Genomic DNA, 15,551 nt, shown 5'->3' with positions numbered 1-15,551 from the left:
CTTTACAAAAAGGGCAGACCATGTGAGTGGATGACTCCCTTCCACCTCTAACTCCAGCAATAATGGTTGTGACATATGCATGTGGACAAGTGTGTATATATGCACACACACACACACACACACACACAGAGAGAGAGAGAGAGAGAGAGAGAGAGAGAGAGAGAGGGAGAGAGAGAGAGAGGAATTAAAAAATTATGATATACCAGGTAGGAAAAACTGCATCCATATACATACAAATAGGAATAAATAGGCTGAGGACAGTGTGTGTGTGTGTGTATGTGTGTGTGTGTGAAACAATAACAATTAGAGAAGAAGAAGCTATGATTTCTAGAGGGAGCAAGATGGAGAAGTAGGGAATATGATTTAATTCTGTTTTAATTTTAAAAGTAAAAATATAAACATATATATATGTACATAAACATACATAGAGGTTTCTATCTATCTACTCATATAGACAAGTACCTGTCTATCTCTAACTCCATCTCATCTATATGTATATATAAGTATATTGGGTCATATCTGCATTAAGGTATCCCATATCTATTATTGTCTTTTATGGGCACTTTTACTATACGTTTACTCTGTTTTGTATAAAATATTAATTAGTTAATTATTACAATTAATTAACTAATTAACACAATAATTGGTAAGTGTGCATGTGTGATTGCTAAAGTGCAAAAGTGGAGGTCAGAGTACCACCTTCTAACATAAGGGTTCCAGGGCTTGAATTGAGGTTGTTAAGGACAGTGGCATGCATCTTTCATTTCTGAGCCATCTCATTGGCTCAAACCTGCCTTTTAAAGTTGGTACAAACTCTTTGTTAATTTTTTTGGTACCTTTTCCTTTTTCTTAGAAATTACTTTTCTTTTTGTAGCTTTGTGTAACTGTGATTGGCTCACCCCCCAGGAGATCCCAAGCTGTGTGCTGTTTTGGTGGTGATGGACTTTGACATGGTCTCCAGGTTGGGGCTGCAATGAATATTGAAGCAATCTTAATGCATGCCTTTTTGGGTACTTGTGTTGTTGTTGTTGTTGTTGTTGTTGTTGTTGTTGTTGTTGTGTGCTACTAGGGCCTGAATTGCTGCCACATATATACTAATATGTACATTTTGCTAAATACTCAAGCAGACTGTTTGCTTTTCTCTCTTTGCTAGAACTTATTTCTTTCCTGTCCTGCAGAGGGAAGTTGCACTTGCTATATGCCTGTGCAATAGTTAGCACTTTCCTTTCGTCAATTTAAATTTTATCTGAGTTGCTCATCTGAAGTTGTATATCATTGGAATTTTAGTTTATATCATTTTAATGATGAACAAAAGTAGAGATTCACAGGATTATTAGCTTTTTAAATAACCACTTTGTAAAATGAACTGTCTACTTCTATCATTTGCCCATGCTCCATTTTTGCTTGTGGCTGGTTCTTACTGAGTTATAGTATTTTATGTGGTGTCTTAATCCATTCGAAATTCTATAAAATGCCATAGACTGCGTTTCTCATAAGCAACTAAATCTCTGTGTTCTAGAGGCCTAGAATTCCAAGACCAAGAAATTCACACAAGTGTCTAAGGAAGACTTTCTGGTCCTTGCAACTGTCTTCTCATAAAAGAAAGCTTCATGGGTCTTTCTGTGTTGAACAACATTAATTTCATGCATGAGAACTATGTTCGAATGGACTCATCACATCAAAACTCCCACCTCCCAACACTATGTCTTTGAAAATTGAGCTGTCAATTGACAGATTTGGGGACACAAATAATCTGACCATGGCTTGAATTAGGAATGCAATCTTTTATTAACTTGAGGTACATTAATTTATTGCATTGTCTCTAATTCTGTTTTCTTTCTTTCTTTTTTTTTTTTTTTTTTTTTTTTTTTTTTTTTTTTTTTTTTTTGCTTTTTCTTTTTTTGGGGGGGGCTGGGTATTGTTTAATCTTAGCACGTTTCTATTAGTCACTATTTTTCATCTGAAATAAATACTCTAAAGACTATTTTCCTACTCCAATACCATGAAGATAGTTGCCTTCACTTTTGTTGAATTGTTTAGTCCTTGTTGCTGTTTACTTTCTACAGATCTTCCATCCTTTGGTTTAATTTGGAGGAGTAGAAGCAGTTGCTATCAAAATTTCCTTGTTTAATATCAGTAGTTAACTGACCCCCCAGTATTTGTTCAATTTTTCCTCCCTTGTAGTTTTCAATCTGTAATTACTGATTTCAAAGTAACCATTTAACATGTGAACTCAAGGGGAACGCAATCACTGTTTTCATAAGAGATCTTGTGTACCTACTGTAAGTCTGAACCTTCTATACAGTCTCTTATCTGATGCTCAGAATGACCTTGCAAAGAGTACACTATTATTCTATTCTGTGCTGAAGACAACAGAGGCTTAGAAAGGACAAGCGATTAGTTCAAGGTTAAATAATGTACTCACTAGAATTCAATACCATTACTTTCCCCTTTGAGTACAATACCTCCATCAAGTCTAGTTCTCTCTTATGCAAGTATTCTAGTGACAAAGTTCATTAGAAGAGTAGAAAATGAGCAAATAGCGAAATTAGAATATTAGACTACAATCAGTTGGGCTGTTTTAGTAACAGATTTTTTTTTTTAACCTGGGACATTTTACCCTCAATAATGATAATGGCTAATAGTTCTAACTTCCTTTCACTGAAAATTCTTAGAAGCTTTTCATTTTTAACTTAGCTCTTGAGACAAAGTGCAAGGTAATTATTATGTTCCTTTGGCAGAGAAGAAAGCTGAGATTCAGGGGTTGGCAGGGTGGCTCAATTGGTAAAGTGCTTATCTGGTAAGAGGGTTACATCACTAGTACCCACATAAACAAAGCCTGCGTTATTAATTCATTCATGTAATACCACCATTAAGAAAACAGAGAAATGGTGGATCCTGAGAGCTCAATGGCTGGCAAGCATAGATTAATTAGTGAGCTTTGGATCCCAGTGAAAGACCCAGTCATAGAAAACTAGGTGGTGGGCTTTTGAGAAAATATTGGTTAGTCTATAGCTTCCATGTGCATGGTCCCTCATGTAGGTACAAACACACACACACACAAACACACACACTAAAACACTGGGTGTAAGAATATACACATATGAAGAAAGAAAAGGAGGAAGAATGACTGTCCAAAAGCTCAAGTGACTCATTCAAGGACAAATATCCAAGGTCAATCAGACAGTGCAAAGTGCAGTTCTTCCCTAACTCATTTCTACCCTGTGATCACCCAGAGCATGACCTCTATGATCGCTCTCCCATTTCAAGGTTACAGCAGGCTACTAGACTCTGCTTTGTCCCTTTTCCCTTCCATAGAATTTTGGTCTAAGGCTTTTATTGTGCTGCATATGTTCTGCTCAGGACAAATAACCGACTCTGACAGCATCCACATGGGAGCACCTGCTGCTTTTAGTCCTTCTTTCATCTCTGAGCTGCTCTTGCTCCTTCCATCATCTGTCTTCAGTATTTCTATGCCCCAAAGCAAAACTCAGAATTTGAATATGCAGCTGATGTTGCCTGTCATCTCCTTCCAGACACAGAAGAGTGTAATTGCAAAAATTGTTTCATAATCCTCCCCAATTAAGATGCTGACAACCTAATTTGAAAGACCAGGTTGGATTCTTCCTTTGCAGCTAGTTCACCCTCTTTCTCCTTTCACCCTCACCCCTGCCCTCTGCAAGCATACTTACTGCCTTCACCGCATGCTCCCAACTAGAAAATGTCCTCAGCATGGAATGAGACTGTAAAACTCTCCTTTTGGTCATTACTTCACCATTGTTGTGTTCTATTCAATGAGGTTCTGACCTCATGTGAAGAACTGAGGACAAACAGGCTGTTAAGGCTATAGAAGGAGCTTAAATAGGGCAATGATTAAAAGGTAAATATTTGTCCAGAGAAACTGACGAGCAGAGTGGGCCTGATGGTTATTTATAATTGAGAGTGGCACAGCCCTGAACCAGTACTGCAGCATCTGACCCTATAGAAATGTGTAGGTTTGAAGATCATCATTCTTTCTGGTCATGCAGAAGTATGGCTGTACACACACACACACACACACACACACACACACACACACACAAATGCACACCCACACAAGCATATATATGCATGCCCATACACATGCACGAACATTCATACACACAAACATGCACACATTCATAGTGTATAAAGAACAGTACAGACAAGACACCTAGGAGTAAGTGCTTGTCTCCCAGTTTTGGAGTTTAAAATTCCACTTTCTTCTTTTTTCATTTCTCATGTTCTTTTAAAAACACACTTTTATTAAACAAATAGGCTTTATGGATTATAGTTTTGTATTTTAGCCTAGATTTCTTCCCCTGTCCCCTGCAACATTCTCTTGGCACTAGATTTGTATGATCTTCCCTAAAATGCCACAGGCCAGGAACTGCATTCCTAGCTTAGGCAAAACCTCCAATTAAAATCAGCAGAGAGGTTGCTTGAATTAGGAATCCCAGCCAGGGCTCCCCAGCCTGATGGTTCAGAATGGGAGATGTGAGCCTTTAAACAACGGATGGGAAGCCCTGGGTGGCAAAGCCTCTGTCCTCCAAATGACAAGGGACTCATGCTGTGTCTCTGGGAGACCTGTCAGGTTGCCAGAACATCCTGGCTGTGGCAAAGACAGAACCCACAGGGAAGCAGCTGAGATGTCTCCAGGGTTCTGAAAATGGTTTATGTCCGCTATGGGGTTTAGAGGGCAAGCAATATATACTGTGATCATTGAGAGTATGCCGAGATTATATTTAGAAATCTTGAACTCTGGCCATGTCTATGCTGTGTGACCATGGATGAATGACAGTCCTTCTCTGGATTCAACACCCTTATTACTGACATGGAAGTCAGACACAAATCCTACCTCATATTGGTGATGTGAGGATGAAAAGATAACTGCCATGATCTAGGAGGTATTACAGAGTATTTACTGTCTATCTCACCAACAGAGGGACAGTGGCATTCAGTTCTAAATATGATGAAGATGGGCTTTTAATTTGAATGGTTTTCTTAAACGTTCTCTTGCTTGCATGGTCCAACCTACTTTATCTGACACTACTGTGAGTGCTAATTGAACAAGTACCAGATTTTTTTTCCACTTTAGAAATGAACAGGCAGCTTCCTGCCCTCCTCTTTATTCTTTTCTCTTTCTCTCTATCTCTTACCTTCTCTCCCTCATATTCTCTCCTTCCCTCCCTTCATTCCAGCCCCCATCAGAATGAATTGAGTATCTCATCCAACAGAAAGATGCTGATTTGGCTGCAAATGGAAGATGCTTTAGCTGGATCCCCAGAGACAGAGAAAAGCATTTTAAAACATGGTTCTTACTGCCTCACACTCACCGAATAACAGTGGGTCTGTGTGAACATTGTGAGACTCTTCCGTGCAGAACTGGCCTATTAAGCTGTTTCCCTGTCGCCAAAGTTGAGACAGCTGTCACTAGCTAGCCTGAGGAATGGTATTTATAGATCACAGTCCCTCCTACCCCTGGTGCCCATCCTCTCCCTGTGCATTCATCAGAAAAGCCCAATTATTTCTAAGTGGAAAAGAGAGACCCTGAAATGTTCAGAGGAAGCAAGAGATGTGATAATAGATTCTCACATGATCAAATTCTCTGTTTTTACCCATTCGTTCCATTTGTTTATCTTCTTATGGCTACTTCTTCCTGTTTGTTATCTTTAATTTTTAATATCAGATTATGGCTTATAGCACAAAATATACCCACAGCAGATGTACAAGGTTGGTGTTTGAATGGTATGCTACTTCATCTTTCAAGTTCTCTTCTGTCACACCACTGTGATGACAGGTGACACTCAGGGGAATGGTACACATGAATACTCCCTATCACCATCCATGCTACATGGTAAAGCATAGAAATCCCTCCATTGGCTTAGAATTTCACCTTCAATGACATTTTTTTTTTATTACTGGGTGGAGATCACTGGGTGGGGTGATCATCAAATCACTGGGTGGAGATGGAGAAGGTATGGGAGATTATTTGGATTAAAGCTGATGTTGGAAGTTGCTTGTATTTTTTAAAAAAATTCAGTAAATACACAGAAAATAGGGTGGAATTATTTTTCAGGTTTTAGTCTTCTCAAATGAAGGACTGAAAAAACAACAGGATGCTTAGTAAAAGTGGGAATTAGGAATCACTGATAACACTGTTTTCTCTCTCTCTCTCTCTTTCTCTCTCTCTCTCTCTCCCTCTCTCTCTCTCTCGTTCTTGCTTTTATATAAAAGGAAAGGAATACATCACTAATCTGTGTCCAAGCCTATGGTCTCTTCCCTGTCCACATCTCTGAATCTTGTAACTGATAGTAATTTCACCTCCCCTGAACCTGTTTCTATTCTACCCACTGGCTGTGACATAACACATTATGCCCAGGAGCTTCCATGTACCCTCCTGCCATCATCTCCAGCATGAAGTCCCCTTCTTTTCTCTGTCACCCCACCTTTCCCCTCTGTTTCCTCTTGCCTGGACCTCACACTACTTACACCCCTCCTTCACACCACTTCCCTTCTGCATCCTCATGCTGTACCATTAATGCCCCCTTTGATACAGCCCACAACCTCACAATTATTCTGAGCTCAGGAGACGCAGGTGCCATGCAGCCTGCTAATGTATCTCAGAGGGCCTCTGTCCCCAGTCCCTCCTGCCTGACAAGGCTGGAATCCTAATTCCCCAGCAGTCCCCTTGCTTGTAGCAGCATCACCAGGAACTTTCATCTTTTTATTTCCCCCACCGAGGATTCTGAGAGTGCCGCCACAATGAAGCATTGACAAGAGGAATGGGGGCTGTGGTTCTGACAAAGGGTCCCAAAGATGAGACACGAGAAAGGGGGCGCTCTACGGGGTTATAGAATGCCTTGCAGATGGGAACAGAAGCACTCTAAATGGGGTACTGTGCTGTCACTTGGAGAGGGAGTGACAGGGGCAAGTGTGGGCCATTTGAAAGAGGCATTTTGAAATAGAGCTCTTGTCAGATGTAACCACGCAATCGCAGCCGCGTGGAGGGCCCCTGCAGCTCACAAAAAATATCAGATGACTCATACCCCAATATTCAGTCAATGTTCTGATTTGGGAGGTGGGAGCCACACAGCTCATTACGATTCTTGCTCCGTTTCCTGAAAGCTGGGCCTGCTGTTCTCCAGGCTGTAATAGGATTGGTCTCACGAAGCAGAGACCAGGGAGGCCTGCGGCTGTGTGGGTGGATGGTATGGAAAACTAATACTGCTATCCTGAGGGGACAGAGAGAAGTTTGTTTTCCTTTTTCTTTTTTTTTTCCTTTTTGTTAATAAAATGTAAGAAGGAAAATATTAATATTCTTCGTTCATTCATTCAGCAAACATTTATAAAGCTAGCTAGGTTGTGAGCTACGTGCTGAGGGAAGAAAGGCCCTGCTTGCTAATCCTGAGAGGCTGGAAGAGAGTAGGGATGAGACTAACAGTTGAAGCACAATGCCTTGGGGTGTTTTCAGGGAGGTTTTTTATCCTTTTTTTTTCTTCTTTTACCAGATGGGGGGTGGTTTTGTGGATTAAACAGGTAGACAATTTCAAGAAGCTAATTATTCCACCATTTTTCTCAGCTGATAAGTAACTCATTTAAATCCCAAGTCAGCTAGGCAGCCATTTCAACAGTATCCATTTTCAAATCACTACCACAAAATGGCTTCTTTTAGACTTCAGAGCATTCCAGAGAGTGTCTCAGGACCTTCAAAGGAAGAACTTATTCTCTGAGATATAAGCACTGTGTACTCTTACATTTTTTTTTTATAATTGCTATATCCTAGACTTTTCTCTGCAGTTTAAATATATCTTCTCGGCATCCCTGTGCCAGCCTCTTGAGACAGACTTTATTATCCCCATTTTAGCAAGGAATATCAAAGATTTGAGAGATGTAATGACTCATTCCATGTTCCAGGATAGGCTTGGTTTCTGTTGTTGGTTTTTTTTCCCCTGACTTCAGTTTTGCTTGAACCATCAATATTCATGCTCTTCACCTTAGACTGACCTATCTCCCCACTGACTTTGTGGGTTTATGATTTTGTAACTCAAGAGAATTGCTAGAACAGACAGTTGGGTAACACATCCCACAACAGGATGTGTGATGCAAATGAGCTTCTTTTCTCATTCTCATAGTTCTGGAAAATCATGAACTATGGGCCTCATCATCATCATCATCATCATCATCATCATCATCATCATCATCTGTGTCATCACAAATCTTGCATGTGGTCCTAATACATGTTATTTAAGACTGTTTTTAAAAATTTGGACTGATAGATAATGCTCAAAGAAAAGTTGATGTATCAGGAGACTTCACTTCTTAAAGGACATTATGGTCCATCAGTTCGCCTTGGAGCTTCTGTATTCATGCTTTATAAAATAAAACTGACAATCCTTTTGTAGGAAAAACAAGAGCTGAATTTCACTAAGCCCTTAATACATACCAAATTTGAAGGTATACTTCACACACAAAAAAATTGTATAATCCTTACTACAATCCTGTGAGGGTTGGTAGGAGGAGTGAGTGGAAAAGCTAAGGAAATTGCCCACTGTCAACTCTGTTTCAGAGCAGAAGAAGCAGGATTTTATCCATTCGCCAGTGAAGCAGTGAAGCCTGAATCTCCAGTCATTGTCTGGGTGTTGTTGATAGGCTCAAGTGAGAAACTGGGCATAAAAATACCTGTGCATGGTAAAGACTAGTGGATAGATATGTGGGACTATTTGTAGCATGGAGGACAGCCAAGAGGTGACTTCCAAAGAAACATGGAAAAATGAAAGGCCTCTGGGCTGACAGCTTTACATATTTTTATGTATTCTTCTGCTGCTTCTTATTGGTTCATAGATCTGTCTTCATTAAAAGGTTTTATTGCCTGGAATCTGGGTATAGACACTCATATCATTCACAGCATTGATAGGCAATGTGGAGGGGTTTTAGAAACACAGTTTGCAATAGAAATGCCATACAATTAAGAATTTAGAACTCTGGACACCTGAGGAACATATATTTTTATTGTATATTATGAAAAGCCACTGTGAGAATCATATCAGATGATCCATATAGAAGTACTACATGACTTCTAGAATATGATGTAATAAAGCTTATTTTTGTTGACAGGGTTGGGCATGTCATAACTTCATCAGTGGAAGATGTGGGAATCTTCTGTTGACATAAAAAATACAAATTAAAAATCAAGATAGATAGATAGATAGATAGGTAGATAGAGAGAGAGAGAGAGAGAGAGAGAGAGAGAGAGAGAGAGAGAGAGAAGGAAAGAAAGAAAGAAAGAAAGAAAGAAAGGAAGGAAGAAAGAAAGAAAGAAATCATAGAGGTTCACAAATCTTGCCCATGTGAGACTTTCCATGATTTGTTTTCTTCAGAAAGTATATTTGTGCTCAGAAACTTTATTCACTAAAACAAATTTCTCAGTGCCTATTGTATAATAAAATAGTTAGCGATAGATGAATATCCAAATAGTTAGTAAAATTCCTCCTTTTTATAGATATTCACAATGAATGTTAGATGTGTAAAGTACAAAGTGATACAACAGCTTTGAGACATTATGCAGAATGACAATGTATTTATTAATATATATCTACTCTACATTCTCTTATATTTAATCTACTTATTCTTAGGGTTTACCAATTAGGATAGAGTGGCTTAGTAGTGAGTCTCAGGGATCCTGCAGTCTCTGTCCTCCAAAACCTGAGATTATAAGTGTGGGCCACCATGCCTACTTTTTCTACACGCATATTGGGAATTAAATTTAGATTCTCATACTTGCATGGCAAGCATTTTACTAAACCATAATTCTAATCTCCCCTTTTTGTTCTTTGGGATACTCCAATTTGTAGGGTCAGTTGTATGATGTACCTCACAATCCTATTGATGGTAGCTAATATGTTCCATTTTTCTTCTTTTTCACAGGACAATTCAACAGTGGCTTGCAAGGGTCCAGTCACTTCTCTACTGCAATGAGAATGGGTTTTGGGGAACCTTCCTGGAAAGTCAGAGGAGCTGTGTGTGCCATGGTAGCACCACACTGTGCCAGCGCCCTATCCCATGCATCATAGGTGGGAACAACAGCTGTGCCATGTGCAGCCTGGCCAACATCTCACTCTGTGGCTCCTGCAATAAGGGCTACAAGTTGTACAGAGGCCGCTGTGAACCACAAAACGTGGACTCTGAGCGGAGTGAGCAGTTCATCAGCTTTGAGACCGACCTGGACTTCCAGGACTTGGAACTGAAGTACTTGTTACAGAAGATGGATTCACGCCTCTATGTCCATACTACCTTCATCAGCAATGAGATTCGTCTGGATACATTCTTTGACCCTCGGTGGCGCAAGCGCATGTCCCTCACTCTCAAAAGCAACAAGAACCGTATGGACTTTATCCACATGGTGATCGGCATGTCCATGCGTATCTGCCAGATGCGCAACAGCAGCCTGGACCCTATGTTCTTTGTCTATGTCAATCCCTTCAGTGGGAGCCATTCAGAAGGCTGGAACATGCCCTTTGGGGAATTTGGCTACCCACGTTGGGAGAAGATCCGTCTGCAAAACAGCCAGTGCTACAATTGGACTCTCTTGCTGGGCAATCGATGGAAAACTTTTTTCGAGACTGTCCATATCTACCTACGTAGTCGGACTCGGCTACCCACCCTACGCAATGAGACTGGCCAGGGCCCGGTGGACCTGTCAGATCCCTCCAAAAGGCAGTTCTACATCAAGATCTCCGATGTGCAGGTGTTCGGATACAGCCTGAGGTTCAATGCTGACCTCCTACGAAGTGCCGTGCAACAGGTGAATCAATCCTATACACAGGGTGGTCAGTTCTATTCCTCCTCATCTGTGATGCTTCTCATGTTGGACATTCGGGACCGAATTAACCGCCTGGCCCCTCCTGTGGCCCCAGGAAAACCCCAGCTGGACTTGTTTTCCTGTATGCTGAAGCACCGCCTGAAGCTGACCAACAGCGAGATTATCAGGGTGAACCATGCCTTGGACCTCTACAACACTGAGATCCTCAAACAGTCTGACCAGATGACAGCCAAACTCTGCTAACCCGGGACCCTTTGCCATGGACTTTCCCTTCTGTTGTCCAACTACAACAGAACAAAACAAAGGAAAACAAAAGAAAACACACACACATGCACATACATACATACATACATACATGCGTACATACATACACACACAAATTTGTAAAATGTAATTAGTATTCAAAGGAAAGGAGGAAAAAACTTCATTTGTTGGAAGCTAAAGTGTTCTAGCAACTGTATAAAACTGTGGGGCATGTCTCTTACTTCTATATTCTGTCATGAAGAAGGGTCTCGGAATTTTGTGAAGCTTTGAGTTGGTGGCTTCTTTGGCCTCAGGTGCTGTGTGAGGGGGGGAGAAGGGGAGAGCATATGCAATGAATTGTAAAGACCTCTGCTGTGCAGGTGCTAAGATTAATCACTAAAAGAGAGAGAAAGAGATATATGTAATGTACCTCTGACACTGCCATTTTTCCTTGTGAGAGGAAATGGACATAGATAAAGAAGATATTTCTTCGGTTAAGATTTCTTTCCTCTTTATGCTTAATTCTTTGTGCTTCTTTTGACGCTCTGCTGGGGTTTGGGGGGTCGGGAGAGGCTGCAACAACACTGCAATCTTACCCATATGGCTTCTTTACATCTCAATAAACTGAAGCTAAAGGAAAATGGTCCATAGGTGGGGTTGAGAGAACACAAACTGACACAACTATCGAACAGTCAATAACCTTAGATATTAGCTCTTTAAACTCCTTAGTTTAGAAAGGAGGGTCAAAGGAAAACAGCATACTCATGAATAACCCCATAATAACTGCCCCATAAGAGTTTGAATCTGATCTTCTAATGCCCTTGCCAATACACATTCTTTCTCAACACTCCAAACACTTTGGTGTTTTCTGCTTCAAAAATTTTTACCAAAGGGCAAAAGATTTCTCTATCCAAGATTGTGTTTGATGATTGTTTGGTTTGTGTAAAGAAAAACTTTTCACCTACTTTCTCTAAAAGTAAATATAGTATCATATTGTTCTGAAATGTTTTCCTAGTAGAGATAGTTTTAATTTGAGTATAGCCCATGACTAAGTAATACTAGTATTAATAGAAGTATTGGAGAATATGGAGTATATAAGGCTTCCTACATTATTTGTTGTTGTTGTTGAGACAGGGTTCTCTGTACAGCCCTGGCTATCCTGGAACTCACTCATTAGATCAGAGTGGCCTCGAACTCAGAAATTTGTCTGCCTCTGCCTCCCAAGTGCTGGGATTAAAGGGTGTGCCACAGCTGCCTAGCTACAAATTTTTTTAAATTTCTTTTGGATTAATTTAGAATATACAAGCACAGTTCACATACTTCAAGGCTTTGCCACTCATGTATGAAGAGTATAAACACTACAACTTCTTGTGAGGGAGTTGAGTGTAGTAGAATGAGAGACTGAAGAAGGCAGGCTCATCTCAAAGGTCTTCAGAAGATTTGTGAGGACAATGCTTACTAGCCTTAGGAGCTCAGCATTTAGGTGGTACTTGCAAGAAGTAGTTCTCTGATATCTGGCTCCTCATTTGTACATTTGGAGTAAAATGCAGAATCATCTAAGTGTACAGTAGAAAACAGAGGTTCTCCAGTCTGTGTCATCAGTGTTCACTGATTGTCTGGCTACACAAGAAAATGCTTAGCTCTATTTTCCATATTCCATGAGTGCTGCTTTCACCAAAGAGAAGTAATCATTCCCAATTCAGGTCATGTTCTGAAAGCTAGCTGATGATTCCTCACCCCAGCACACTCTGACTTGACTTCTATTATGTGCTTTCATACATCCTTCATAGTATCTTTTTCTGCAGCCTAGATGGCATGTGTCCAACACACCTCTCCATGACAGTTGAAAGTGAAAATGGAGGGCTTCCATTTACAAAAGGAGAATTTTCTGGTTTATTTAAATGAAGGTCAGGGGAGAAAAAATGTTTTTCCTAAAATGGCATATTAAACTTTTAATATTCTCATTTTGGGTATGAATTAGCATAGATTTACATTTTGTGCTGACTATAACATATTTGCATAGGTTTTCAGACCTCAGCGTTTGAAAGAGTCTGTTGTTTATGTAGTTGGGAAATCTTTTATGTCATCGGATTATAGAGTATCCCTAGAGCATAAGCAGATCCAGGCGCTCATCAAACAATCTTTAAGCATCTAGTAAATTAATGAAAATATCAAAAATATAAATATTGTAAAAAAGATTCATGTTTTATGTCATGCAGTTATATATATAAAACATATATAAACTTGCAGAGCAGCAATATGAGTGTCTTGATACTCATTGAGAGGAGCCTTGAGGTAGCTATAACTCAGCTTGGCAGTCTGAAAAATAAAGGCTCTATAGAAAGAATAGGTCTACTGTCACTATTAGAAAATGGCTCTATAGAAAGACTAGGTCTACTGTCACTATTAGAAAACGGCTCTATAGAAAGAATAGGTCTACTATCACTATTAGAAAACGCTTCCAAGTTAGACAAATAAAAGGAACATGATGACAAGATAAGGGTGAAAACAAAACACACATATGTAAATATAACCTTTATAAAGCAATTCAGGACTAGCCATAATAATGACTTTTAAAAGTTTCAGGTTTTAAATGAAACTTTTTCTAGAGGAGTGAGAGTTTTAATTCTACAGGAAAAACAGAAACGACCATCCACAATAATCATGACCCAAACAATTTTCAGACTGATTACCCTCAGTTCATTTTCTTTTCTCCTTTATCTCCAACTTCCAAGGACTACCTCCTAACTCCTAATTGAAATCCTCTTGCAAGGTGCAGAGCTTGGAAAGTTGTTAGGCAGTCCTCATCTTTACAAGTGTAGTGCCTCATCCTCATCACAATGGCATTAGGACCTTCAATTAAATGTCCAGTCTTCACCAAAGGTATGTTTGGGAAGAGCCACTTCCCCTTCATCTTGGAAATATCGAGTCAGTCATTTCATCTTGAAGATACATTCAGTGCTAGGTGTTGAAAGGTTATAGAATTATAGGAAATTTCAAGAGGAAAAATTAAATCACTAAAATATATTCCACATGAAGAGAAAAACACTTTGCATTGATGATGCAAAACAATACTGTAAGTTCTATTGTCTCTTGCTTCAGTCCAACTCTGGGCCCTTTGACCTAAAAATGTCTCTTCTAAATGTAAGGAAGAGAATCTGGAAGACTTTGAGTGGGATTTTAATTCAATTAGTTTCTTACCAGTTTGATGCAGCAACTGAGGACCTACAACCTCTGATTAATATGCTGATGCTAAGACACAGGAGTGAAGTGAATGGCCATTTGGATAAGGCTTGGCAGCAAAGCATGTCATCACCATGGAAACCACAGAAAACCATTAATTAGCTATCAAATAAAATCATTGGAAAATTCTAGACCATGGCATATCTGCTCTCTTTAAAGTAGAGGGCAAGGAGTGGGTCACACTAACAGTAAGTCTCTCTTCAGAGATTAAAATAATTATCCAGAGACTACATCTTATAATGTAAAAGAAATGTTGGTCTGTAAAACTAACAAACACAAAAACGATCATACTCTGAGGTTATTCTAATAGAATAATAAAATCTCTAATGTATAGTTCCTTCTTTGGTTGTCTAAACTAAAATAAAATGATCTTAATTAATCATAATTTATCCTATTCACTTTTCTCTTAGAAGAAAATGATCATAATATAAATATGGATCCACAAGATGGTGATAAATGATCAAGAGATGATGTCAAAGTACCAAAGGGGGAGAAGAGGGTAACTGTTAATGTCATAGAGGCAGAACAAATCATTTACCGATCACTAAAGGAAAAAAATAAAAATTAAGACAGTAAAGGAGAAAATCAAAATAGCCAGCAACATAAACAGACAGCAATAAAAACTTTTTAAGCAGATAATATTAACTATAATTAGATAAAATTAATAGTATTTGTCAGGTTACCAGTTCTTATTTATTAAAAAGTAAACATCAAGTTAGAAGATAAAGGAGTGAGGAAAAATATGTTAGAAAACATACCAATAAAAAAGTAGATGCTGCATTGTTAATAGCTGTCAAGAGAATTCAAAGAAATACATATTATTAGGATAAAAATAGTCACTTTATTAAGAAGAATAGAAACACAACTAAATACATACAAAGAGGATGCTGAGAATTAAAGGAATATTTTAATATATTTCAAATTTCAGCAATAAGAAATTATGCAAAAAAAGTATTCTTTCAGTTTTTATAGCTGACTGTAAGTTTAGTGCCCTTTTTATTATCTCAAAATGAAAGGTCACATAGGTTAATCACCTAACCAGTACAAAATCTACCTTGTGGAATTTCAGCTAATGGATTAGCCAAAGCACAGGCATGGGGATTAGATTCACGTTTTTGCAATTGGCCCTGCCCTGTTCCTCTCTACTCTCATCATCATCATCATCATCATCATCATCATCATCATCATCATCATCATTTTACTCAAAGGAATTTTTGCAACTATG

The 15,551-nt window shown here is 39.1% G+C and overlaps 1 protein-coding gene across 1 annotated transcript in view; it reads left to right on the top strand.

The window, feature by feature from the left end:
• Positions 1-14,457, top strand: part of Brinp1 (BMP/retinoic acid inducible neural specific 1) — a 185,357-nt gene extending 170,900 nt beyond the window's left edge. The window contains exon 8 of the mRNA XM_031377667.1: positions 9,946-14,457. Coding sequence (XP_031233527.1) covers positions 9,946-11,083 — 1,138 coding nt within the window. The 3' untranslated portion in view covers positions 11,084-14,457. The remainder of the gene's footprint in view (positions 1-9,945) is intronic.
• The last annotated feature ends 1,094 nt before the right edge of the window (positions 14,458-15,551 follow it).

Source organism: Mastomys coucha, unplaced genomic scaffold (genome assembly GCF_008632895.1).
Source record: "Mastomys coucha isolate ucsf_1 unplaced genomic scaffold, UCSF_Mcou_1 pScaffold18, whole genome shotgun sequence".
In the NCBI taxonomy this organism is placed as follows: Eukaryota; Metazoa; Chordata; class Mammalia; order Rodentia; family Muridae; genus Mastomys; species Mastomys coucha.
This window is presented reverse-complemented; position numbering and strand designations above follow the sequence as displayed.